The sequence below is a fragment of the Salvelinus alpinus genome, chromosome 21 (assembly GCF_045679555.1).
Source record: "Salvelinus alpinus chromosome 21, SLU_Salpinus.1, whole genome shotgun sequence".
NCBI lineage: Eukaryota > Metazoa > Chordata > Actinopteri > Salmoniformes > Salmonidae > Salvelinus > Salvelinus alpinus.
In genome coordinates this window covers 10,526,442-10,551,054 of record NC_092106.1, presented here as the reverse complement: position 1 = coordinate 10,551,054, position 24,613 = coordinate 10,526,442, and the positions used below count along the sequence as shown (strand labels likewise).

General features: G+C 45.1%; 4 protein-coding genes and 1 pseudogene across 7 annotated transcripts; 3 read left to right on the top strand and 2 right to left on the bottom strand.

Annotated features, from left to right (window-relative positions):
• Positions 1 to 356: 356 nt before the first annotated feature.
• xaf1 (XIAP associated factor 1) lies at positions 357 to 2,894 on the top strand. Its single transcript, XM_071356922.1, has 7 exons — positions 357 to 520; positions 848 to 983; positions 1,100 to 1,156; positions 1,336 to 1,549; positions 1,712 to 1,782; positions 1,966 to 2,157; positions 2,320 to 2,894. The coding sequence occupies exons 1-7, from the start codon at positions 477 to 479 to the stop codon at positions 2,350 to 2,352; spliced, it is 747 nt and encodes a 248-aa protein (XP_071213023.1). The 5' UTR covers positions 357 to 476; the 3' UTR covers positions 2,353 to 2,894.
• Positions 2,895 to 2,979: 85 nt separating this feature from the next.
• Positions 2,980 to 5,608, top strand: LOC139547817 (F-box only protein 39-like). The gene is made up of 3 exons (XM_071356920.1): positions 2,980 to 4,273; positions 4,832 to 5,008; positions 5,352 to 5,608. Exons 1-3 carry the CDS (start codon positions 3,113 to 3,115, stop codon positions 5,478 to 5,480), a joined length of 1,467 nt encoding a protein of 488 aa, XP_071213021.1. The 5' UTR covers positions 2,980 to 3,112; the 3' UTR covers positions 5,481 to 5,608.
• Positions 5,609 to 5,632: 24 nt separating this feature from the next.
• tekt1 (tektin 1) lies at positions 5,633 to 10,591 on the bottom strand. The gene is made up of 8 exons (XM_071356921.1): positions 10,457 to 10,591; positions 9,949 to 10,161; positions 9,601 to 9,766; positions 8,511 to 8,639; positions 8,280 to 8,426; positions 7,551 to 7,776; positions 6,422 to 6,618; positions 5,633 to 6,036 (listed from the first exon to the last, which is right to left on the bottom strand). Exons 2-8 carry the CDS (start codon positions 10,136 to 10,138, stop codon positions 5,877 to 5,879), a joined length of 1,215 nt encoding a protein of 404 aa, XP_071213022.1. The 5' UTR covers positions 10,139 to 10,161; positions 10,457 to 10,591; the 3' UTR covers positions 5,633 to 5,876.
• A 51-nt stretch (positions 10,592 to 10,642) lies between these two features.
• On the top strand, positions 10,643 to 12,862 carry LOC139547818 (centrosomal protein of 55 kDa pseudogene; annotated as a pseudogene).
• A 2,478-nt stretch (positions 12,863 to 15,340) lies between these two features.
• Positions 15,341 to 24,527, bottom strand: LOC139547816 (inositol polyphosphate 5-phosphatase K-like). 4 transcript variants are annotated; one of them, XM_071356916.1, is made up of 14 exons: positions 24,393 to 24,527; positions 23,970 to 24,075; positions 21,638 to 21,742; positions 21,325 to 21,433; positions 20,900 to 21,016; positions 20,562 to 20,737; positions 20,280 to 20,391; positions 19,852 to 19,961; positions 19,677 to 19,703; positions 16,793 to 17,030; positions 16,322 to 16,459; positions 16,142 to 16,225; positions 15,956 to 16,060; positions 15,341 to 15,768 (listed from the first exon to the last, which is right to left on the bottom strand). In XM_071356916.1, exons 2-14 carry the CDS (start codon positions 24,062 to 24,064, stop codon positions 15,688 to 15,690), a joined length of 1,497 nt encoding a protein of 498 aa, XP_071213017.1. In that variant the 5' UTR covers positions 24,065 to 24,075; positions 24,393 to 24,527; the 3' UTR covers positions 15,341 to 15,687. The 4 variants fall into 4 exon arrangements, with proteins under 4 accessions (XP_071213017.1, XP_071213018.1, XP_071213020.1 ...); XM_071356917.1 differs by having other exon boundaries at positions 15,547 to 15,768; positions 23,970 to 24,115; positions 24,393 to 24,490; XM_071356919.1 differs by lacking the exon at positions 24,393 to 24,527 and adding an exon at positions 22,127 to 22,162 and having other exon boundaries at positions 15,547 to 15,768.
• Between the last annotated feature and the right edge of the window lie 86 nt (positions 24,528 to 24,613).

The following is a 24,613-nucleotide window of genomic DNA, read 5'->3' as shown; positions in this document are numbered from 1 at the left end:
GGATGGAAGATCTTGGCAAATGAGAAATGCTAACTAACAGGGATGTAAACAAATTTGTGCACAAAATTAGAGTAATAATCTTTTCGTGCCTATTTGAACATTTCCGGGATATTTTATTTCAGTTCATGAAAGATGGGACCAACACGTAACATGTTGCGTTTATATTTTTGTTCAGTATATATACTGAAAAAAATCTATTTTCAATAAATGTATATTTACGTAACTTTAAACAATATTTGCTGTGTGATTTTAAATCTGAAAAACGTAATGTAACAGCCAAGTAACATTTCTTCAGGTTGACTTTTATTTAGAAAATTAGCCGAATGATCACATGACCTCAATGTCGCTAGGTTCACAATGCTATTTCCTACGTCTCCTGAGACGGGACGCACCAGTTGGGCGTAAAACAATTGGTTTTATACGCTTGGTCGGGCGTAGCTACTGGTTTTGGGATCAGAATTTACAGCTTTTCCGCGATGGCAGACAAGGAAGAGGACACAACCCGTGTCTGTGACCAGTGGTGAGATCATTAAAACATTTTAATATTTAAAACGTTCAAAAGAAAGCATCAAAGTAACAGTGGATATTCTTCAGCATGAATTGGTAGAATATATGCATCGTCTACTTATTTTATGGAATCCTTATGGAATCCTAGTCTAGAATCTTTGAAAGTGAAAGTGCAAGTTGTCGAAAATATAAATAATCAAGTAAAGTACAGATACCCCAAAAAACGACTTAAGTACTACTTTCAAGTATTTTTACTTAAGTACTTTAAACCACTGCCCACTCAGGTCAGTGGTCTTGTCGTGTGTCTAACACTTCTCCTGTGCTCGTGTTCAACTGTCAGTCACAAGGAGGTGGCTGTGTCCAACTTTGCCTTGCACGAGTCCCACTGCCAGCGGTTCCTATGCCTGTGTCCAGACTGTGATGAGCCGGTTCCCAGAGAGCTATTGGAGCAGCATCATCAGGAACAGCACACCCAGGTAAACCACTCTGCTGTAATGAAACCAGGATCACTTCCAAATACTTGAGTAGATGTTGATAGATAAAGGGCCCAATTGTTTATTTCCGATATATTGTCGTTTCGTCACTCCCACAGGTGAAATGCACCAAGTGCAACAAAAAGGTGGAGCGTTGCCAGCTACTGGACCATGAGGTGAGACTGCTCAACGGTCACCCGCATTGCCACACACACACACACACCATGACGATGCCGTTTCAGTGAATGGATTGGAATGAGTTCCTCTGCATGATCGTCATAATCAAAATGTAATTGATACAGGTGTATAATAACGATTGTTATACAGAATGAATCCCCCCCCCCCTCTCTTTCAGTCGGACGAGTGTAAGGAAAGGCTGCACTGCTGTGAGTTCTGCCAGCTGGAGCTGCCGCTGTCGGCCTTGGCGGAGCACAGCGTGGCGTGTGGCAGTCGCACCGAGCAATGCTCCGACTGCGGACGCTACGTCACTCTGAGGGACCAGCCGGAGCATGCCCAGATCTGCCCTGACCTCTATGTTCCCGATAACCACTCCCCGCCATCCTCCAACAGTGAGGCTAACCCCCACGCTTCAGTTTAAGTTGATATGCCATATGTAATATTCAACACATTGGAAAATGGAAATCATAATCACTATCCAGTCAGATGAGTTTGATATAATGGTGTTCAATGTTATGTTATATTCAAACTAATGTGGTGTTTTCTGTATGCAGGCAGGCGAACAGCAGTGGTTTGCAGGAGCTGTATGAGGTCTTTCCAATTGGAGGAGATTGCGGAACATCAGGTATGTTCTTATTCAACAGCATGAACCCAAGTCATCATCATCAGATCATTCCTCCTTGTTTTGCCCACTTCCGGTACCTATATTAAGCCTACTTCTGGACAAACAAGTATTCTCAATGCAGATTCTCCATGGAAAGAGCTTTGTGTTTAAATGACTTGTTCAAATCTCTTCCCCAACTGCTAGCTGGAGTGTGACCACACATCAGAGGAGGCTGAACAGGAGCAGCCCAGTCCTCGTTTGACCAATTCTATGAAGTCTGCATCGTTCTCAGCCCAAGGCAGGAGGCAAGAGGGGAGAGAGGGGGATGTTGACCAGATCAGCACCTGTCCCCACTGTCACCTGGCTCTCCCCGTAGTCACACTACGATGGCATGAGGTACAGCGCTGTCCCAAAAACACAGTAGCCTTCTGGGTAGGGTCAATTCCATTTCAATTCAGTCTCCAACCCTGGAATTGACCCAAACCCTGGTCCCCTTTTTAATCATTTGGAGTGATGAAAAAGAGACAAACTAACTGGATGTTTTGTTTCTTCTTTCAGGCTAAATGTCAAATCCATGTAAACTTGAAATGAGCAACGTGCTCAGAACTTCTGAAGGAATACTCCATGGTGAATTGGCGTAGTGGTTGACAAATTATTAATAACACAATGAACAAGGTTAGTCGGGATTTATTTGAGCAACTCGCAAGTTATTTTTTGCCGAAAATCTGTATTTCAGAGGCAGTTGAGTTATTTCTGGTGATTGGACGGTTTGGGTAATAGTAAGAGATTAGGACTTATTATATTAGTCAGGATTCTTCTCTACAAGAGGACAAGAGTCCTATGTTATGATTGTTGTATAATACATTGTTTACAACTGAAATGCAGTATGTTCTGAAAATGGGAATGTTTTCTCCATCATTGAACTCATCAAAAGTTTTACATTTGTTTACTAATGTACATAATTGATTTACAATAAAACGTTTTGCTGTACGCACACTTAAGGTATATTATATTTTTGTTAATAATGGATCCAAATACTGTGAGCCGTCCAGTTTTATCTTCTCCTATTGTGATGTCACAAGGTGTCTCTTTGGTTTCATGGTGACAACAATAAAAACTGTGACGGTTCCAGAGCTTCAGTTTTGGTGTCTAGTCATATCCAGGTGATAACTGGGACACATTGATGGCCACCCAACAGACATGTGTCAATGTGTCCTCTGCTTCTCTGTAGTCCAAGTTAACCCCAGAGTCACATAGAATACATTTCAGACTACAGGGAGAACTATTTCTTTACATTTGGTGGATGAATACTGAGAGACGTTAGTGGTTTGGCAAAACTTCTTCCTTGTAAATGAATTACCCCGAGGATCCAGAGGAACAGCTCTCGGAGGATGAAAACGAAGAAGAAGAGGAGGGGGAGGATGAAGGAATAGAGATAATGGATGAGGAGGAGGAGGAAGAAGGTGAGGCGGAGGAAGATAAGGAGCGTAAACTGGGCTGGGCTAATCTCCCGGACGTGTGTCTGCGGCAGGTGTTCTGGTGGCTGCGTGACCGCGACCGTGTCAAGGCGGCCCTGGTGTGTCTCCACTGGCACCACGTCATGCGCTCGCCCTCTCTCTGGAGGGTTCGAACCTTCAACTTCTCCGGCCGCATCTCCAGGACCCGCCGTTCGGAGCTGGAGACGGCCGTGTGTTACGCCAAGACCTACGGCGCTTACCTGGAGGACCTAGAGATCCGCTTCTCCCAGCCCCTCAACTCTCTGGTGTCCCGGCGCTTCCAGCAGACGCTGAGGACCTTCCTCGCCGCGCTGCGTAAAACCAGAGGCGGACTACGCCGCCTAACTGTCAACCACATGGAGCTGGACCGCACCGCCTGGTGCCGTAGCGTGCGCAAGGCGCTGGTGCGCAGCCTCACCTTCTACCTGCGCCGCGAGAGCTCCCGCCTGGGCTACTTGAGCCTGCGAGGGGCCCGCCTCAACCTGCCCCAGGGCCTGGAGGTGCTGGAGGCCGTGGCTGCATCTCAGCAGCACATCCACCTGGGCCGCCGGCCCGGCATCACCCACCTCAACCTGGAGGACTTCTTCTCACAGCCGCTGGCCGTCTTCATCAGCCCCGCCTTCCCCCAGGTAATGAACCGCTTCCAGGGCCTCTGCACTCTTACCCTCAACTACAGCTGCCTGTCAGATGAGCTGCTGGCGGCCCTGTCCGCGGCGTGTAGGAGCCTGGGCGGGGGAGGGTCCCTGCAGACGTTCACCATACGATGCCATATCCACGAGCCCCACATCCAGGTGATCTGGGGGGATGCCTGGTCCCATCTGGCCCAGCGTTGTCCCGACCTCCGTGTGCATATCACAGTGGAGCGGATCCTCGACATGGACAAGCTGGGGAGGATTCTGCTCAGAGAGATCCCGCTGCGCTCGCTCAGTCTCACCAGTTGCTACTTCAGTGAACAAGATTGGAGTGCCAAGCCGGCCCTTACCAACCTAGTGCCCTGCTACAGGAGCTGTTTACAGGTGAGGATTGGTTTCTCTACCCGTCAATACACAGTAGCAGTCAGCTATGGAGCGATGATGGCACCACTTAGGCTACTGGTTGGTGTGGCGATAAAGTCTGCTCGGTATGTTCAGTGTATCAAGCGCTTTTTCATGTACCTGCATTGTCTTTTTATATCCATGCAGTTCAGACAGATTAAGCCTAGTCCTGGACTAAGAGAATCTCCATTGAGAATGTGTTTTAGTCCAGGACTAGGCTTAATCTGTCAGGGAAACCGTCATGTCCAAGAGACATGACTCTTAAGGACTAGATTCAATCTGTATTGCAGAAGTATCGCGGAAAATGTAAATTTTAAAGCTAATGTTGCCGCGTTCGTGGAGATTGCATTCACAGTAAACGCTGCATACGTCAGCTCAATCGGAAACGCCCTTTACATTGTTACGCAGATCTTCCGCGATACGGAATGAATCCACAGAACGAATGGTCAATAGGAAGTCAGTGGCGCTCCTACTTTAACAAGAAACATGAATCCATCTTGAAGTGTCATGAATCTCTCTCCACCCCATTCTGGGGGTTAGAAACTGACCCTGGACCTGAACAACAGCCACGAGTCTGTGGACGAGGAGCTGCTGGATGTGGTGCTGCTGTGCAGCCAGCTGGTCTACTTGAAGGTCTGGGCATTCCTGGACATCAGCTTCCTGGACCGGCTGCTGCAGAAACGTCTGGAAAATAAGATCATCCTAAGGACCATCAAGGTGAGCCAGAGCTCTGGGAGCTAGGCCAAGGCCGACCTGCGTACCAATCTATGTCCTGGCATTGAAGCGATTTACTAACACAAGCTCCACACACTAGCCTGCTGTGTTCTCCTGCCCAGTGAACAGGGATATTGCAGGCATTTTAAAGTTTGTTTGGGTCATAAATGAAACAGCCTTCAGCTGGGCAGTCATCTTTGTCAGTACTTAAAGGGGCAGGTCCCATTTTCCTTCCTCTACTACTGATAACACTTAATGTGCTGTACCTAGCTATAGCAACATGCATTACTGTATTATGTGAGCAATATACTGTCTGGTTTATAAGCTGCTTGTGTTTGTGTCCCAGGTGCGGATCTACATCAACAAATATGAGACTCAGGACGAGGATGAGCAGCTGGAGGAGGTGTACTCTCGCTACAGACAACTCATCAACTCAGAGCTCCACTACTTCGCCATCTCCTACCCCATGCTCTGACTCCTGCCTGACAGACATGTGGGCCATAAAGACAGCATTTTTTGTTATATTAATACCAGTTAAAGGAAGAGGAGGAAGGAACTACAATTTGATACACAATCACACACACACACCGCCATCGCTGTAAATAAACACACGCCCCACAACTCTGATCCTGCTTTTCTTCAAACCCAAATATTGTATTAAAATTGCTGCAAACAATACAAGCACTCCAACTTTCCATCACAATGTATTCCTCATATTTTATTTATCAGTAAAATGTAAAATGCTAGCCTGGGTACGTCAGCATAAGCTAAAGAGCCCCACTGTGGCCATGGTCTAGGCTTGTCCCAGATCTGTTGATGCAAGACAGCACAAACAGATCAGGGACCAGGCTTGTCATGGTGGGAGTGGTATTCAGAAGCTGTGGATGGAGATGGGCTGGCGGAGCTGGGTGCAGATGACCTCGTCGATGTAGAGGGAGTGGGACTTGACCTGGATCTCCTCTTCCAGGATCAGCTGGGAGCGGGTCAGGGCCAGCAGCTCCATCTCCGACTGGGCCTGGGCCTCTCGCAGTCTGGTTGACACAGGACAATGGGAGACTACTACAACTCATGGCAAATAGGCGAAACATTCAATATGTCATTCACATAATACATTCGGAAAAGTCTCTTAACCAGAGATACTGTAGCTGTATCTACTAAACAAAAAGACTTGAAATGAAAGCTGTGATATCCTGTTTGTATAACAAAACCATGAGTATAGGGAATCACTGATCACTGGGTTGTGTCAGGATAACTAATCTTATACTTCGTACAGAGCTAAAACATGACTGTAAAGTACTACAAAATAGCTTGACTTGTAGTTGAAGTAAAAATAGTGGCCAGAGATCCTAGATAGGTTAGAAGAGATAAGTAGGAAGAGTTAGGTACAGTAGACAGGAAAGTGGAGTGCATCGTCACCTCTTGATGTGTGCAGTGAGCTCCTGGACCTCGGAGAGCAGGCGGACCTGGGCCGGGTCATGGCAGAGCTCGATGCTGGGTCTCTGGCTGCGGGCGGACAGCCGCGTCTGGGCCACCTTCAGGGGACCTGCTTTGTCTTCGATGGCCACGCGCAGGGCCTCCAGGTTGCACTCCTGGCTGGCCACCTCTGACAGAACCTTTTAAGGGGGAAAGGAGGGGAATCATTCCAGTAACGAATCATAGGGGAATCATTCCAGTAACGAATCATAGGGGGAATCATTCCAGTAACTAATCATAGGGGGAATCATTCCAGTAACTAATCATAGGGGGAATCATTCCAGTAACTAATCATAGGGGGAATCATTCCAGTAACTAATCATAGGGGGAATCATTCCAGTAACTAATCATAGGGGGAATCATTCCAGTAACTAATCATAGGGGGAATCATTCCAGTAACTAATCATAGGGGGAATCATTCCAGTAACTAATCATAGGGGGAATCATTCCAGTAACTAATCATAGGGGGAATCATTCCAGTAACTAATCATAGGGGAATCATTCCAGTAACTAATCATAGTGGGAATCATTCCAGTAACTAATCATAGTGGGAATCATTCCAGTAACTAATCATAGTGGGAATCATTACAGTAACTAATCATAGGGGGAATCATTACAGTAACTAATCATAGGGGAATCATTACAGTAACTAATCATAGGGGAATCATTACAGTAACTAATCATAGGGGAATCATTACAGTAACTAATCATAGGGGGAATCATTACAGTAACTAATCATAGGGGAATCATTACAGTAACTAATCATAGGGGGAATCATTCCAGTAACTAATCATAGGGGAATCATTACAGTAACTAATCCCAGGGAGACATGTAACTGAGTGGTTAAGAGCGTTTGGCCAGTAAATCCTTGAGCTGACTAGGTGACAAAATCTGCCGACGTGCCCTTGAGGAAGACGTGTAACCCTAATTGCGCCTGTACGCCGTTCAGGATAAGACCGTCTGCTAAATGACTGTAATTTAAAATGTGGGGGAATTGCTTCAGTAACTAATCATAGGTGGGGAATGGCTTAGGTTAAGCATATAAAGTACGCTTTTTCACATTTTTGCTTACCTTTACCAAGTGGTCCTCTAGTTGTCCTTTGGCTGTCTTGGTCTCCTGGACCTGCAGCCGGAGGGCAGTGCCCGTAGCGTTGTGCTGCCTGCGCATGTCAGCAGCCGTCTGCTCCAGGAGGCTGTCCACCAGAGCCCTCAGCGACAGGGAGTTGTTCTTCTCACGCTCTGCTTTGAGGATGTTGATGTTGGAGAAGGTCTCCCACTCCTCTGGTGTCACAGTGGCACTAGGATTGGAGGGATTAAATGTTGTATGTTTTTTGTTCAGCGTGTCATGAAAGGACGGCAGGTTAACCAGGCTGTACCTCACCCGGCCGTGATTGGGAGTCCCATAGGGTGGCGCACAATTGGCCCAGCGTCGTTAGGGTTTGGCCGGGGTAGGCCGTCATTGTAAATAAGAATTTGTTCTTAACTGACTTGCCTAGTTAAATAAAAGTTAAATAAAAAATAAAAACCGGTAGAAAAGGTTTAGATAAGTAGGGTGGTTATAGGAGGTATTACACTGACCTCTGCTGGCTGAAGGGAATAATGCTTCTAATGTACCTACTGTATGCAGAATGCCCCAACTATCCATTACAAAGAACTGTGACAGGCCTTCTATTTCTGTCTGTAGAATTAGAACTTTTGCTGCAGGTGAGACTGCATTCCTGGTGAAGAGAAGGATGATCTTTTGTTTCATTGTATTTCCTACTGCCCCACATTGCACAAACACAAAGCGTCATCGTTTTACCCTGGTACTGCGAGTGATGTCTGACTAGTCACGTTGTCAATATTCGGGGAGGCGCTTGTGAGGATGGAGCAGAAACCATCAATCTGCTCTGCTTGGAACTTGTCCCGTAGGTCCTTCTCTACGTAGTACTTTGCAGAGCGGTTCAGTCTGGAGCCAGAACAGAAAAATAATGAGATAATGAGACTTGATCGTGTGTGTGTGTGTGACGAACCACTTCCTCCCCTCACCCACCTGATCTGTTCAATGGTCTGCTCCAGGGTGCGGTTCAGCAGTGATGCCACTCCCTCGATCACCTCCCTCTCCTTCATCAGTTCCCGCTCCATGTCGTCATGTACCAGGTCAATGGAAACACGCCTCTGCCTGAAACACACATGGAGACAGATGGTTACTTAAGGCAAAAATCAAAAGTAGGGTATAACGCGAACGTCTAGGGAAACTGTTCCCCAGGCGCCTATGACATGGATGTTGATTAAGGCAGTCCCCCTCTAATTCAGAGGGGTTGGGTTATATGTGGAAGACACATTCAGTTCAATGCATTCAGTTGTACAACTGACTAGGTATCCCCCATACCCCCCAACCCAACCCCTCTGAATTAGAGGGGGACTGCCTTAATCAACATCCATGTCATAGGCGCCTGGGGAACAGTGGGTTTCTGCCCCTGCCTTGCTCAGGGGCAGAAAGACAGGTTTTTACCTTGTCAGCTCGGGGATTTGATCCAGCAACCTTTCGGTTACTGTCCCAACACTCCTACCCACCAAGCTACCGAAAGTTTGTGAATTCAAATCTCATCATGGATAACTTTAGCATTTTCGCTAATAATCAACTTTTCAACTACTTACAACGTGTTAGCTACTTTGCAACTACTTAGCATGTTAGCTAACCCTTTCCCTTTCCCTAACCATAACCTATCTCCTAAACTTAACCCCAACCCCTAGCCTAAACCTAAAGTTAGCCACCTAGCCAGAAATTGTAACATATCATACATTTAAAAAATGTGTAACACTGTACGTTTTGCAAATTCATAACATATTGTACATTTTACAAATTGGTAACATATAATATGAATTGTAATTCGTAACATATCAAACAAAATGGGTGATGCACCTCCACAAATTAATGCATACCATATGAAACGTAACATATCATACTAAATGGAATCCCTAGAATTTACATACAGCATAATACGAAATGCTCTGATACCAGGTTGCACTACTACTGAAGGATCTCCTTCTTATCTGTTGGTCTTAGTCTGGTGACTCCTTCCCACCTAATTGTGTATCACTGCATTTTCCAACTGACTGATTGGGAGTTTACTCCTCACCGTTCAGTCAGGCACTGCAGGGCGACTCTGAGGGGCTCGGCACAGCTCTCCAAGGCTCTCTCCACGCGGCTTTTAAAGGATATCAGCACCTCAATCTCCTGGACAATCTCCTCCAACTTCTGGTCCAGCTCTGTCCTCCAGAACTTGATGTCATGGATTCTCTGATCTGAACACAGAGATAGGATGGTAAGAATGGTGTGTGGTTGGGTATTATCAGAGGTTGTCATGTAATGTATGTGTCGTTACAAAGTGGAACAGACAAACCATTCGTTTTTGCAGTGATGGATCAACCACTACTTTGACAGAAACAGATTCTGTTATCATCTCTTCTAATTGATGTCATCTTACCCAGTCTCTTGTTGGCATCCTGTTGCATGCGTTTGGCTGCCATGCCACTCTCCTCTATCAGCCTCTTACTCTCAGCCGTGAGTCGCTCAGAGCGTGAACGCTCAGCCTCCGCATTCCCATAATGTATTTGGTTTGCAAGCCTCCATTCTGGTGGCAGGAACTTGGGCGGAGGGTCCATCAACCTAGACATTTCTCCACTGCAATTATTTCAGTCTGGAAGCGGGAAAAAACAATAAACTTTCCTTTCAATAAAGAAATAACATCACAAATGTCACACAATAAGTCAGATTAGTTTTACCAAAACTAGTAAATAGCCTAGCAAAGTACCAACTAAATAGCAATTAGCTACAGTAGCTAACTAGGATGGATTTTTTTTTTTTTGGACTGGCTACAGTAATGTTAGCAAGCTAGCTAGTTGTCATAAACTTGAGCAAACTAGCTAACAAACATGGCATGCAAGATGTCAGTAAAATATAAGTAGTGAGCTAAATCTCTCTTCTTACTATACCTTTACTGTGCGGTGTGAAACACTGGTTCGTGTTAAAAGTTGCAACAATGTTGCCCGTCTTGTCTGCAATGAATAAACTCAAGTACAGGTTGTAAACAAACGGTTGCTAGATCAACGCAAGACATCGTAATCTGGGCGGAGCTATCAACCGCGGGAAATTTTAAAGGCCAGCGGAGGGATCAGATTTGGATTCTAACAACAACATCTGTGTGAGGCAATTTGCTAGCTACCGTTAGCTATCTTAGCAACGATGTCATCCAGCAACAAAAACAAGGACAACTTCGTCGACAAGATAGGTGGAAGGCTGTGTTGCTCTAAAAATGATATGGAGATCAGTAAACTCAGAAAGGAGAACGCATATCTCAGGAAGTCATTGGATGAGCTGTGTCCTCAGAAAGGAGAACGATCAGATTCTGGAAATAACAAGCTTTTATTAGAGAAAATCCTGTCACTGGAGACTCTACGGGAGAAGAACGCTCAGCAGCTGCTGGCCAGAGACCAGGAAATCTGCTCTCTTTGGCAGCAGGCCCATGCGGCAGGGGGTGAGACAGCGGCCGGTCTGCAGGCCCAGATAGACCACTATGTCAGGGAGGCCGACCAGAGAAAAAAACTCTTCCAGTCACTCCAAGCCGAGACAGAGGACGTTAAGAACAAGCTGGTGTCCGTGTCTGCTAAGTGCCAGGAGCTGGATAGTAGACCGGACGCTGATGGACAGGTACTCACCACCAGTACTGCAAAGAGCCACGACCACCTCAGAGATGCCCTGGAAAAGAACCAGCAGTGGTTGGCCTACGACCAGCAGAGAGAGGCGTACGTGAAGGTGGTGTTGGCCCGGGTGTTTGGGCTGGAACAGCAGCTGAACCAGGCCAAGCAGGCCCTCGCACAGCAGCATAAAGACACCCATTCAGAAGAGAGGTCAGTGCAGATACAGAAGCACTATGAGAAATTGTTACTGACGAGCAAGAGGGAGCTGGAAACTCAGAGAGAGCAGGTCAATACAGCCCAGAGACAACTGTCTGAGCTGCAGTGTAGGTATGAGGAGAAGCAGAGAGAGGTGGGAGAGGTGTGGCAGCAGTTCCAGGCGGAGAGGCTGAGTATCCGGCAGAGTGTCCAGAAGGAGAAGCGTCGCTCTGGGGACAGAGAGGGCCATCTGTGGGGTGACATGGAAGAGCTCCAGGTTAGACTAAAGGAAAAGGAGACCAGGTCTGCTGAGCTCCTGGTACAGGTGAATCTACTGCAGAAATCCCTACTGAGCCTGCACGAGGAGCAGAAACGCGTCACAATTCTGGAACAGCAGATCCAGGTGTCTGCCAAAGACCTGGAGGATGAGAAGCGAGACTGTCAGTATTTACAACAACAGCTCCACAAGGTGTTGAAGGAGTTACGCAAGGCAAAGGACCACGTCGCCAAACTCGAGTCAGAGAAGGGGCAGAGGGAGTTGTCCCACCTGTACGAGGCCAGCGCTCACTGCAGACCCCCAGCACCCCCGAAGCCATCCAAAGAGAGCATCACCTCCCACTCTCAGGTCCCCAAGATGCTAGACGAGAGCTTCTTAGAGTGCCCCAGCTGCCGAGCCCAGTACCCCACCAGCCACCATCGAGAGCTCCTGGCCCACCTCGAGCACTGTCTGTAAACACTGTCTGGGCTGTACAGGGCTGGAAGCATAGAAGTAGGCCTAGATCTATCCAATCGATTTAGAATCTAGTCCTATTTTTATGGCTGGGAGTACCCACCCCAATAAGGAAAAGTCTGGAATAGGCTAGGGGTGACATTTTACCATTCTAAAACGCACTAAACTTCCCTTTTCAAAATGTTATAGCTGGTGCAAACGCCAGCTGCAATGCCATGGTTACTTGGTGCACTGCGTCTGTGTATTTAGAAGAGTCAAATGTGTTTCCTCTATGTCTACTGTACCTTGGTCCTGGATCGCTACTGGATCGGAGATCAAACTGGAAATAGCGCTTACTGTATACTGTAAGGAACGTTGCTTCAAGCCAATGAGTTGATCAATCAATTAATGTATTTTATAAAGCCCTTTATAACTGTTTAACTTTTTTACTCACTCAACCTTTGAATTTTTGGACATGTTTTTCCTCTCTTTGACTAAAATGTAAATCAGTTGCCTGGTTTAAAATACTTTAGATCGTTTGATGTTCAGAGACTGTTGTTCCTAATGTCCATTATTATTATCCTTGCATAAATCTTCTAAATACCCGTCAATTAAAATAAAGCTTTCTTGTTCTATAAATGTATAGTTCTTGTTTCCAACTAAGATGATAGTTTGTAAATTAAGCAAAATCGTATTACAATAGAATAAAAAGAGTAGGCTACATTGTATCAAAGGTCTAGAAATGACTTCTCTTCAAATGATTTCTATTCCAGACTAGTGATAAATGACAGGCATCATCATTTAGATTTTTTACTGTATTTAAGCCTACAGTATAACATTTGCATTCATTCATTTACCACTTGTTACAGAGAAAATAGAGCACTCCTAATTTTCAATATACTGTAAATACTGAATGAAGTGGCTTGAGTAATCTTTACAAGTCAATGTACAGGCGTTTAAAGACATTAATAAAGACATTTGAACAGGTCTCGCTTATGCTGAAATTGGTCGCAGAAAAGTACAAGACGTTCTACAGATGAGATGTTGATGCGTACAGTACAAGCAAGACAAGACCTGCATATGTTTTAAGAAGAAGAACACTAATTATTCATAATTTTCAAATGTAGCAATAAATAATCAAATAGGAATAACATAGTTTTGTACCAAAGTATCTGTTGAACAGTTATCTACAGGTTGTTAACATTGAGGCACTTGTTGATTCCACTTTTTCTTAAATAACTTTTCATCCCCAATCACACTTACTAGAACCAAACTGACTTTAATAATATACATAAACCAGTAACATTTACGCAGATCTATAAAAAGGGCATGGTCATGAATATGAACAAGATCAAATTGTGCAATATACAGTGAACACCATAAATCATTGGACAGTGACCATTGTTTTGTATTTTTGGTTCTGTACTCTAGCACTTTGAGTTTGAAAGGATACCATGACAACGAGGCTGAAGTGCAGACTGTCAGCTTTCATTTGAGGGTATTTTCATACATATCGGATGAACCGTTAAGAAATTATAGAAGCTTTAATACATAGTCCCCCCCCCATTTTCGGGCATCAAAAAACATTGGACAGTTTAACATAATGTAGAATAAAGCAATCATTGTTAATATTTGGTCGCATATCCTTTGCGATGCATCGACATCACCAGAGGCTGGGTATCTTCCCTGGTGATGCTCTGCCAGGCCTGTATTGCAGCCATCTTCAGTTCCTGCTTGTTTCGGGGACTTATTGCCTTCAGTCTCCTCTTCAGCATGTAAAATGCATGTTTAATTGGATTCAGATCCGGTGATTGACTCATCCAGTCAAGGATTTTCCACTTTTTGGCCATCAAAAACCCCTTCGTTGCTCTAGCAGTATGTTTAGGGTCATTGTCTTGTTGCATGATGAAGTGCCGTCCAATGAGTTTGGAGGCATTTGGTTTTATCTGAGCAGATAAAATATTTCTGTAGACTTCCGAATTCATTGTTCTACTTCTGTACTTCTGCAGTCACATCATCGATGAAGACAAGTGAGCCTGTTTCACTGGCAGCCATACAGGCCCAAGCCATAACACCCCCTCCACCATGTTTCACAGATGAGGTGGTATGCTTTGGATCATGGGCATGTCTTTTTTTTCACCACACTTTCCATTACTCTGGTACATAATCTTTGTCTCATCTGTCCACAATACTTTTTTCCAGAACTCTTGGGGCTCTTTAGCAAACTGTAATCTCACCTTTCTGTTCAGGCTGATCAGTGGTTTGCATCTTGTAGTGTACCCTCTGTAGTCCTGCTGGTGTAGTCTTCTACGTATGGTAGACTGACACATCTACACCTGCATCCAGGAGAGTGTTTTTGATCTGTTGGGCTGTTGTCAGGGGGGTTTTCTTCACCATAGAGAGTATTCTCCCGTCATCCACTACAGTGGTCTTCCTCAGTCTACCGGGTCTTTTGACATAAATGAGTTCACCGGTTGTTTTTTTTCTTGTTAATGATGAACCAAACTGTTGACTTGGGCATGCCCAGGGTTTTTGCAATGTTCCTGATTGATTGATTTTCATTTCTGAGCCTTATGACGGCCAGCTTAATTTGCATCGACACTGCTGTCTTCCTCATGTTGTCACACCCCAACAACAACCTCCAAAGGCAATAGCAAAGTCTAGAATCAATACTCTTCATCAACAGCTCTCCTGCATTCACTAACGACACAAATGCATACACCTGCCTAACGACACACATCTGTGAAGCCAATTCAACAAATACTTGTAGTACCTTAAAATGGGGGGGACCATGTACAAAAAGGTGCTGTCATTTCTAAACGGTTCATCCGATAGGTATGAAAATACCCTCAAATTAAAGCTGACAGTCGGCACTTCACCCTGATTGTCATTGTATCCTTTCAAACTCAAAGTGCTAGAGTACAGAACCAAAATAACAAAAACAATGGTCACTGTCCAATGAATTATGGCGCTCACTGTATTTCTCAAACATATCTTCTATTAGAAATTGCATTGAAATGGAATAGCATAGCACAAAGGGTTTTGTTAACAGACGACTAAGTTTGCAAGGGGAAAATAAAAATATATGAAGCATTATTTTTAAAATAATTATGAGATAATCATGCATTAATGATATCATTAGATGATTGGTCAAATGTTCAAGTGAAACAGCCACGACTTTGATGTCAATGATCAACTTTTGTACAAGCTACCTGGAACATCTGACAATGTCCAATGTGTTATGTATGAATCCAAAGAGACAAACACCAAAAACAAAAAAATACACTGAACAAAACTAACACTGAACCTTTCTTAAAGCGATACTGCCAATATCTCTCTGCGACTGATTGCGACTGATTTTAAAAGCGGGATAAACCTCTGAACAAACAGAAATAAACACACAGGTTACTGTTGCCACCACAACTGGCAGTGGCGAACAAGAAAGCTAAACAGTACGATTAATTCAATTCAAAGTGCACTGGCCTATCATTTTTAAGTAACATTCCATGATTCCAGCAGCACCGCAGCTTACAGACAGGCAACCAAAGGTCAAAAGGGCAGATGTGTAACAGCATAGACGGACAGACAGTGTTCGAGGGCATGTCTGGTCCACTCACAGGTCCTAACTGGCTGTGGCCTTATCAAGGCCGTTGATGTTCTCCGGTGCTAGACCTTCCTCAACGGCCACTTTGGACTCTTGTACCTAAAACCAGACGGAGACATTTATAAATCCAAACTTCAATGGAGAATCTCCAGTCTTTTTAGTCCAGGACATGGCTGAACCTGTATCCTGAAAACAGTCCCAAAATGTATGTGAATGTATAAGAGCACGTATGTATATTCTCCATGTCTGGACTGTCCTTGGTGGCTTACAGTAAACCTGCACTTACCTTAAAGGGTGAGCTAATACCCACAATGCATTGGAGCGTACTGCAGTAGTAACAGAGCACACACTCCCCTCCCAGCACCGGAATCTCATCCTTGCTCACATATACCTGGGTGTAAAACAGAAACATAGTCGAGCATCACCGTGTCATAAAACACAAAAGACACACGTGCGCGCGCAGTCATATTACCTGGGTGAGCTCGTCATTAAACGAGACCTCGTCATCCTTCACCCAGGTGTAGGTAATGTAGTCCGAAACACTCCGGAACCCCACCTGTAACACACAAATACACATCTGTAAAAAGTGCACGTCGATGATACAGTACGACTATGATTGAAAAGAACATCAGAGGGTTAAGTAAACTCTGACCTTGTAGAGGCCTATCCAGTCCCAGGCGCTAGAAGGGAAGGGCTGGAGGGGGCTGTAGATCACCATGGCGTCAAAGTCGGCGCTCCATTCACCCTCGGCACACACGCGCACCAACGGCGTCTCGTACATCTTCCTCAACTACAGTGTGGGGATAGACAGGAGGGAACGGCAGAACAAACGGAGGGAAGAGGTAGTCAGGATTGGCTAGAGGGTGAAGGAGTATAAAGCAGTATATTTGCATCACACGGTTTCACTATCAAGAGTCACATTGGAAAAGCAGTCCAGAGCCTGTATTCAAAAAGAGCCTCAGAGTAGGAGTGCTGATCTTGGGTCAGTAAGTGTTGCCTCTTAGATCATAATGAATAACATTATATGGACAGGAAGGAACTGGTTTTAGATCAGCACTGCTACTCTTAAGACTGTTCATACGGTCTCAGATGCGGGAATTGGAAATGCCGCTGTCTCAGCCACCTCCAAGGTAAAGATGCCGATGACGGGCTTGTGGTCGCTGACGCCGTACTCCATGTTGCTGGTGTACGAATCCTGCCTGAGTTTCAGAGGGAACTCTTCCTCCTCCTCCTGCTGCTTGGTGTTTTTCTCATCCAGACCAGAGTCCCTGTCCTCGTCCTTCTCCTCCTCTGGGGGTGGCTCTTTAGGCTTCACCCTCCACAGGATCCGGTCTGTCCAGGCCGGCTTACGCATCTTACCACTGGGCAGACAGACAGACGGGCGGACGAGAGACGAGACAGGGATTTAAGTGAGAGAATTGGAAAGAGAGAAAGATTGTCAGAATGGGAGAGAAACAGGCAAACGGACAAGCGGCGAGATTTAGTGAGAGACGATCAAGGAGGCAGATGTAGAGAAACAGAAAGTAAATCAGTAGATCACTTAGAATGCATGCTCAATACATGTATTCATTCTAGTAGTATGCTAGTGTGGACATTTGAACAAAGCCTGTGTATGAGAGAATGACATGAGAGAGCGTGTTAGAGATGGAGAGAATATGACAAGTAATCTCATAAACTAGCTGGATTTCTGTAGCGTTTTATCCATCTCGGTGTTACTTCCGTCTGCTCGACATGATGGATCAGATTCCACAGTGCTTGGTTTCCTTTCACATCCCTCATTAGTCGTCTCTCACAACTGTATTGGTTTGCCACCCCGTCTCACTGGGTGACTCATGCAGTGAGTGCCCGCTCAGTTGTACGGATTAGTGCACAGTGGTTGAGACCCTATGTCATGACTCTGACACACACAAACACCCGCGTACGCACCCACCCCCCACACAAACACATGCGCACACATGAATACATACAGCGACGGTGCATTCAGAAAGTATTCAGACCCTTATCACTTTTCACACATTTTCTTACGTTACAGCCTTATTCTAAATCGGATTAAATAATTTTTATTTGCTATGACACTCCAAATTGAGGTCAGGTGCATCCTGTTTCCATTGATCATCCTTGAGATGTTTCTACAACTTGATTGGACTCCACCTGTGGTAAATTCAATTGATTGGACATGATTTAAAAGGCACACACCTGTCTACATAAGGTCCCACAGTTGACAGTGCATGTCAGAGCAAAAACCAAGCTACGAGGTCGAAGGAATTTCCCGTAGAGCTCAGAGACAGGATTGTGTCAAGGCACAGATCTGTGGAAGGGTAGCAAAAAATGTCTGCTGCATTGAAAGTCCCCAAGAACACAGTGGCCTCCATCATTCTTAAATGGAAGAAGTTTGGAACCACCAAGACTCTACCTGGAACTGGCCGCCTGGCCAAACTGAGCAATCGGGGGAAAGGGGCCTTGGTCAGGGAGGTGACCAAGAACCCGATGGTGACTCTGACAGAGTTCCTCTGTGGAGATGGGAGAACCTTCCAGAAGGAAACCCATCTCTGCAGCATTGCACCAATCAGTCCTTTATGGTAGAGTGGCCAGACAGAAGCCACTCCTCAGTAAAAGCCACATGACAGCCTGCTTGGAGTTTTCCAAAAGTCACCTAAGGACTCTCAGACCATGAGAAACAAGATTCTCTGGCCTGAATGCCAAGCGTCACGTCTGGAGGAAACCAGACACCGCTCATCACCTGGACAATACCATCCCTACAGTGAAGCATGGTGGCGGCAGCAGCATCATGCTGTGGGGATGTTTTTCAGCTGCAGGGACTGGGAGACTAGTCAGGATCGAAGGAAAGATGAACGGAACAAAGTACAGAGAGATCCTTGATGAAAACCTGCTCCAAAGCACTCAGGACCTCAGACTGCAGCGAAGGTTCACCTTCCAACAGGACAATGACCCTAAGCACACAGCCAAGACAACGCATGAGTGGCTTTGAGACAAGTCTCTGAATGTCCTTGAGTGGCCCAGCCAGCGCCCGGACTTGAACCCGATCGAAACATCTCTGGAGAGACCTGGAAATAGCTGTGCAGCGACGCTCCCCATCCAACCTGACAGAGCTTGAGAGAATCTGCAGAGAAGACTGAGAGAAACTCCCCAAATACAGGTGTGCCAAGCTTGTAGCGTCATACCCAAGAAGACTCAAGACTGTAATCGCTGCCAAAGGTGCTTCAACAAAGTACTGAGTAAAGTGTCTGAATACTTATGTAAAATGTGATATTTCCGTTATGACATTTTTTTTATACATCTGCAACAAATTCTAAAAACCTGTTTTTGCTCCGTCATTATGCGGTATTGTCTGTAGATTGGGGGGGGACGGGGGGGGACGTGTCATCAATTATAGAGTAAGGCTGTAACGTAATGTGGAAAGTGAATACTTTCCGAACACACTGTATATAGCGATTCATTAGAAGTCCATAGTGAACAATCCAAGCAGCAGGAAAGGAGGTTGTGCTGTATATAGCTAGTAACCATGCTTGTTAGAACCTGACAGCTGTTACGCCCACACAGAGGCAATGGTACAGTCGGCTAGCAAAGCTCCTCTCTCTCTCTCTCTCTCTCTGTATGAGAGAGATGGTATTGTGGGGGTTAAATTAATTAGCCTTAACAAATCCAGAATACTGTGTCCACTGAGCACGGCAGCCGTGGCGCTGATACGTTTCAATGGCATTTTCAAGCGGCTTCATATGAAGATAAAAGCGACTTTGATGTACAGCAGGTACTGTTAGAGGAAACGGTGTTAGCTGCAGACAACTATTGTATATATCACATAGCATTCACATCAGCAGAAAAGCACCCTTTTTTTTGTGGGAGAGAGAGGCATTTAGACTTTCCATAGCATAAATCTATCCGTCACCGTCTTACAACCGTTCTAGTGGGCTTATTGTGCAGGAGCAGAATAGTGCTTAAGGTGGACTAGGGGGGGCATTAAGAGACGGGTGTTTTGAGCAGCTTACTGAAAACCAAACCATGTCCGGTAGGACCTGTGAAGTCAAAAGAGAGCAGAGGGTGTGCATTTGAATAATAGTGTTGCGGGGAGTCGGCTCAGTAAGAGCAGGCAGAAAAGACGACGCAAAAGAGGGAAATCTGAAAGAAAACGACGGTGAATGCTTTATGGAGGCAAAGAGTTACCTGCTGTCATAGCGGTCAGAGAACCTGTCGAATTTGTACGTCGGTTGAAAGTCCAGAGGTCCCTCGTCAAATTCCTGCAGGAAAGCCTCCTTCTTCTTCATCATGGTCAGCTGATACAACCACACGGAATGGCAAGACACGCATTACATTTAACATCCTCAGGAGATACGACGGCAGCATCCCAAATTGCATCCCATTCCCATAAGAGTGCACTTCATTCGGATCAGAGCCCGGTCAAAAGTAGTGCACTTATAAAGTGAACAAACAGGTTGCCGTCTGGGACACATCCTATGTCTTACATGCATGAAAACAAAGACAACCTTACACGTGTTAAATGAAAAGCCACTGTTCGTTTTCCATTCCAGTCAAATCTAGGTATAGTATTCTCCAAGACAGAGCAAAACAAATGCATCCCTCATGAGTCTGACCTGGTCTTTGCTCCACAGCAAGTTGAACTTGTGGCTGGTGATGCAGTTGCGCAAAAAATGCATGCCGTGATCTTGGATGCGGAAGTTCAAATCCCCAAACCAAAAGACCAGCCTGAGAGAGAGGGAATGAGAGAGGCCACTGTGAACGTTGAACACAGAGAGAGCACAGTAGTACTTAAAATCATATCACAAGCTCCTCCATTTATAAACACTGAGGCAGAAACAGTGTGAATACAGAAAAATGCCCACTCAATTGACAACGTGTGTTTAATGTATACCGACTTGTGGTCGAGGATGCGCGGGGTCTTTTTGGGACCGAAGGTCTGTGTGTCCAGGATGTACTCGAACTCGTCGACGCGCTGCGAGGCGTACTGCATGTGTGCCGCCAGGTGACAGTTGAGGAAGCAGAGCATGTGGCCGTAGAAAGACAGGCGGATGGACACCCCACCTTTATTCCCCTGTTGGGCGCAAGGTCAATCAATCAAACTTTTTCTGCGAGGCTCACACACATAATGCCTTATAAGAGCATTTAGAATGCCTTGTAATACACTTACAGTGCATTATAACACTTGCTATAAGGTGCCATAATAAGTAATAACATCCACTGAGCCTGATCTTACCCAGTAGCCGAAGATGCCTGTGCGCGTGTAGGTGTCCTGGATGTCTCTAATGAATGGAACGTGGGCCAGTTTGGAGAAGAACAGCAGCAGGAGGCCCTGCATGCGGATGGAGGACACCTGCAAACACAACAAGACACCCTAAGACTGTGTCATCTAAACCTGGGCAAGTTTTCAGGGTCTTTACGTAACCGGGAAAAAGACAAAATGGCAGACTCAAAAGGGTGGAAGTGGAGAGACACATAAGATGCAAATTATATCGCTTTGAAAGACAAAGAGGTGAAAATAAACTGAGGACAAATTATGTTGAGAGCACATTTTTCTGTTACTTCAGACTAAGGCTGGTGGCATAAAACTAGTTCAAACCGGTCTATGGTGCTGGAGTGGTATTGTTAGTGTTATGAAGCCATATTGTCCTACTGTTGTACCTTTAGGTAGCCTCGTGGTGCCAGGCTGGACATGAAGAGATGGCTCCAGGAGTCCTCAACGGCCATGTCTATGATGAACTTGTGAGGAGCAGCGTACACCTCCTGGAGACTACAAAAGACACACACAGAGTTTATAACTATTGTTGCCAGTAACATTAGTATCATACAAATAAACCTACTGAAGCATTTTCTCCATGCCACTCTGAATAAACTTTGTAGACTTTACACAGGAAAAAACTGATTTTACTGTCATGCCAGTGTACTGTCTGTCTCAATCAATGTCCAATCAGCATGCCGTAGCTCCGCAACCCACCCAATCACATAGAGGTCTGGGGTCTTTGGGGAGTTCAGGTGAAGCAAGGAGCTGATGTCATCTGGAGGATCAGCTGTAGCGACATTCCACGTGACCATGTGAAGCCTGGAGGGAGCGAGAGCGAGAAAGAGGGAGTGAGAGAGTAAAGAGGGGGCGATGGAAAGCAAGAGAGAGGTAGAGAAAGAGGGAGTGAGAAAGAGAGAACAGCAGATCATGATTCACTTGCACAGCAGTTCTCCCAAACTCATTAGCGCAAAAGCCTGACAAATTGGACTGCAACTTTCAGAAGCTTATTTAGTTACACAACAACATAATGTTTAGCCAGTCTTGAATAGAGAGTGGTGGTTGATAAAGCCTATTCACATCTCTCTAAGCATAGTCTACATCAATTCAAAAACTGAAAGAAGAACACTTCTCAACAAAGAACTAAGCCCATCAATTTCCATGTCCTAAGCACAGAACTAAACAGAACACAGGACATTGACTTACGATCTCTATGGTCCTAACATCATTAGCCTTTCAGTTCTGTTAACAAAAGGAGATTTGGGGTTATCAAATCAAAAGATAAGCATGCCAGAGATTACCACCCAGAACGGCCTAAAATCAAGACATGAAAAATGTGTCTAACTTCTCTATCAACTTAGACCCTCTGTATTCAGATAAAGACAGACAACATTGGAATAAAATGGAGAAGTCATTGCTGGGCATTTTAGTCAAGAAGAATCATTAGTATCCAGTCTTATAGTACTTTGTATTCATCAACTAAACCCTTGCAATGAAGAACCATGTGCAATGCATTTTGATTTAAAACAACTCTGATGTTGAACAAACAGAGAAAGAGGAAGTCAAGTCGAAATAAGGCCAAAGAGTCAGAAAAGAGGAACTCTGCAAAGCCTATAAATGTCCACCTGAAGTTGTCTTTCTTGGTACGGTTGGCCCTTTTACCACAGACGAGGAAGGCGTTGTCCAAGCTGCGTACCACCTGCTCTTGGAGCTGGGACGAAGGGTCCAGGTCATCCACGCAGGTCATGAGCTGGGCGAGGCGCTGGCGCAGCAGCAAGCGGCTGCCCGAGGACTGGGTGGCAGAGCTGGCTATGCTGTCCGAGCGGACGCGCCCTATGGGCGAACCGAACACCCGGCGGATCTCATCCATTGTGGGTGAGCTTCTGGAAGGAATCTCAGTGTCGGGAAAAGAGGAGGAAAATATGGAGGAGATCACTGATGCGATTATGAGTTCAGAAAGGCAGGTGGTTCTTCCTTGTTCGCAAGGGGAACGTTTCAGTGGAGATCAATAGTTTTTCCTTTAATGGAGATTTGGATACTTGAATATTTGTAGAGTGGTCCAACTGCAAATTTATGTCCTTGGCAATTCTTTCTTGTTCCAAGATCCATCAATGGGAGACCCTCATCATTGCACTTTCCCTTGGCATCCTGTGTGAGTCCGAATTCGATATGAAAGACCATACAGAAGTCCTGATGTCACAAAAGCACATAAATGGCTACAGTATAACGGTTGGAAGAAAAGTAGGATAGACCAGTTAAGATATATTTGACGACTAATGTATACTTTTGGAGCAGCAATGATGCCTTTCATAAAATCCAGCCTCTGGAAGTGAATGAGGGACCTGAGAATATTTGTGGAGTGTCTGGAGTAGACTGAGAAGGATTACGGGTTAAGCAGGATCAAGAATGGGCCACGTGAGACCCACTATGTGAAAACGACCCCTTAATGCTAGAAAATGCTACTTAGTCTGTAATCATTTGCTCAACACCAGTCCACAATGAGGAAACTTCTAGCAAGGCTTAGAAGAGAAACACAAAGTGCCAGTGGTGGTAGTAGACCTTGGGCCCAATCATCTTGCTTAACTGAACTTTCCTTCGATTTGGAAAGAGTGGCATGGATTATTTCTCTAATATGTGTGGGAATGCAATGCATTGGGAAACCTAATCAGAATAATACTCCAATATTATGCTCTCAGCTTTGTATTGGGTGCTGGCACTGGTAGACAATGTGAGGTCGCACTGCGTTCTGTCTGGGGGAATACAGACCTAATAAGTAAATAGTATGCCTGTGTGCATGCATTTCAATTACATTTTTGAATAGCCTGCATAGATATGATGTAACCAACAATCCAACCATGTGCAGATCTTTGTCAGTTCAAATGCTATGCTGCCTGCACCACCACCACTGCATTGCTGAAAAGGATACTGGGTGGGTAGTGTCCATTGACCGTAAACAAATTAAATGTGCAGTGTCTCCTTATGCACAAAACATCTTCTCTAATAACAGTTGTTAGCTAGAGCTCCTATGACCACAAGGAGATATTCAAACCTGAAAGTGTCCTCGTTGCAGCAGTTCTTCTCCATGCTGACTGAGTTCTTGACTTGTGACTGGGTGTCTTCTTTGGTACCATCATCATTCTCCATAATCTCACCAGCTGCAAAATCATGGAATCATGATAACGGTACAAACACTAACTTAAACGCATGATATGAACACACAGCAATATGTTGTTTGAATTTTTTTCTAAGTATTGAATGTCAAGACAGGAATGTTAGGAATGTTTTTACACATTAGATGAGAAGTTAGCTATGCCAGTAGTTAGTTAGCAATTAGCTTCGTTCCTTTAAATTAGCTAGCTAACGTTAGCTAACTATTTGATGTGTTAATGATTACCACAGATTAAAATATAGTACAGATAAAACTAAATAGTACAATATAGTACACATAATAAATGTACAATGTTCTTACTACCTGGCAATGCCTGTTGTTTTGTTGTAGACTACTCTATTTCGGATTACAGAAATTCTCCACGAAAAATGACAATTGGGTGTGAGATTACCCAAAACACCTTGTTTACGTTTTGCACATGCGCTTCCTCAAAGAAGATCGCCAAGTGACCGCGCTTCTTCTTCTACGGTATTATGGCAGTCCACAAACAAGCATTAGAGGTGAATGCCGCCACCTACTGTATG

Coding starts and splice junctions, on each gene's coding strand:
- LOC139547817 (XM_071356920.1), top strand. CDS start 3,113: ATGAATTACCCCGAGGATCCAGAGGAACAGCTCTCGGAGGATGAAAAC. Junction 4,274..4,831: donor GCTACAGGAGCTGTTTACAG/GTGAGGATTGGT, acceptor TCTGGGGGTTAG/AAACTGACCCTGGACCTGAA. Junction 5,009..5,351: donor TCATCCTAAGGACCATCAAG/GTGAGCCAGAGC, acceptor TTTGTGTCCCAG/GTGCGGATCTACATCAACAA.
- tekt1 (XM_071356921.1), bottom strand. CDS start 10,138: ATGTCTAGGTTGATGGACCCTCCGCCCAAGTTCCTGCCACCAGAATGG. Junction 9,767..9,948: donor GGATGCCAACAAGAGACTGG/GTAAGATGACAT, acceptor CTCTGTGTTCAG/ATCAGAGAATCCATGACATC. Junction 8,427..8,510: donor CAGACCATTGAACAGATCAG/GTGGGTGAGGGG, acceptor TTCTGGCTCCAG/ACTGAACCGCTCTGCAAAGT.
- xaf1 (XM_071356922.1), top strand. CDS start 477: ATGGCAGACAAGGAAGAGGACACAACCCGTGTCTGTGACCAGTG. Junction 1,157..1,335: donor GCCAGCTACTGGACCATGAG/GTGAGACTGCTC, acceptor CCTCTCTTTCAG/TCGGACGAGTGTAAGGAAAG. Junction 1,550..1,711: donor CTCCCCGCCATCCTCCAACA/GTGAGGCTAACC, acceptor TTCTGTATGCAG/GCAGGCGAACAGCAGTGGTT.
- LOC139547816 (XM_071356916.1), bottom strand. CDS start 24,064: ATGGAGAATGATGATGGTACCAAAGAAGACACCCAGTCACAAGTCAAG. Junction 21,434..21,637: donor CCAGACCTCTATGTGATTGG/GTGGGTTGCGGA, acceptor TGTCTTTTGTAG/TCTCCAGGAGGTGTACGCTG. Junction 15,769..15,955: donor GTATTAGCTCACCCTTTAAG/GTAAGTGCAGGT, acceptor GTCTGGTTTTAG/GTACAAGAGTCCAAAGTGGC.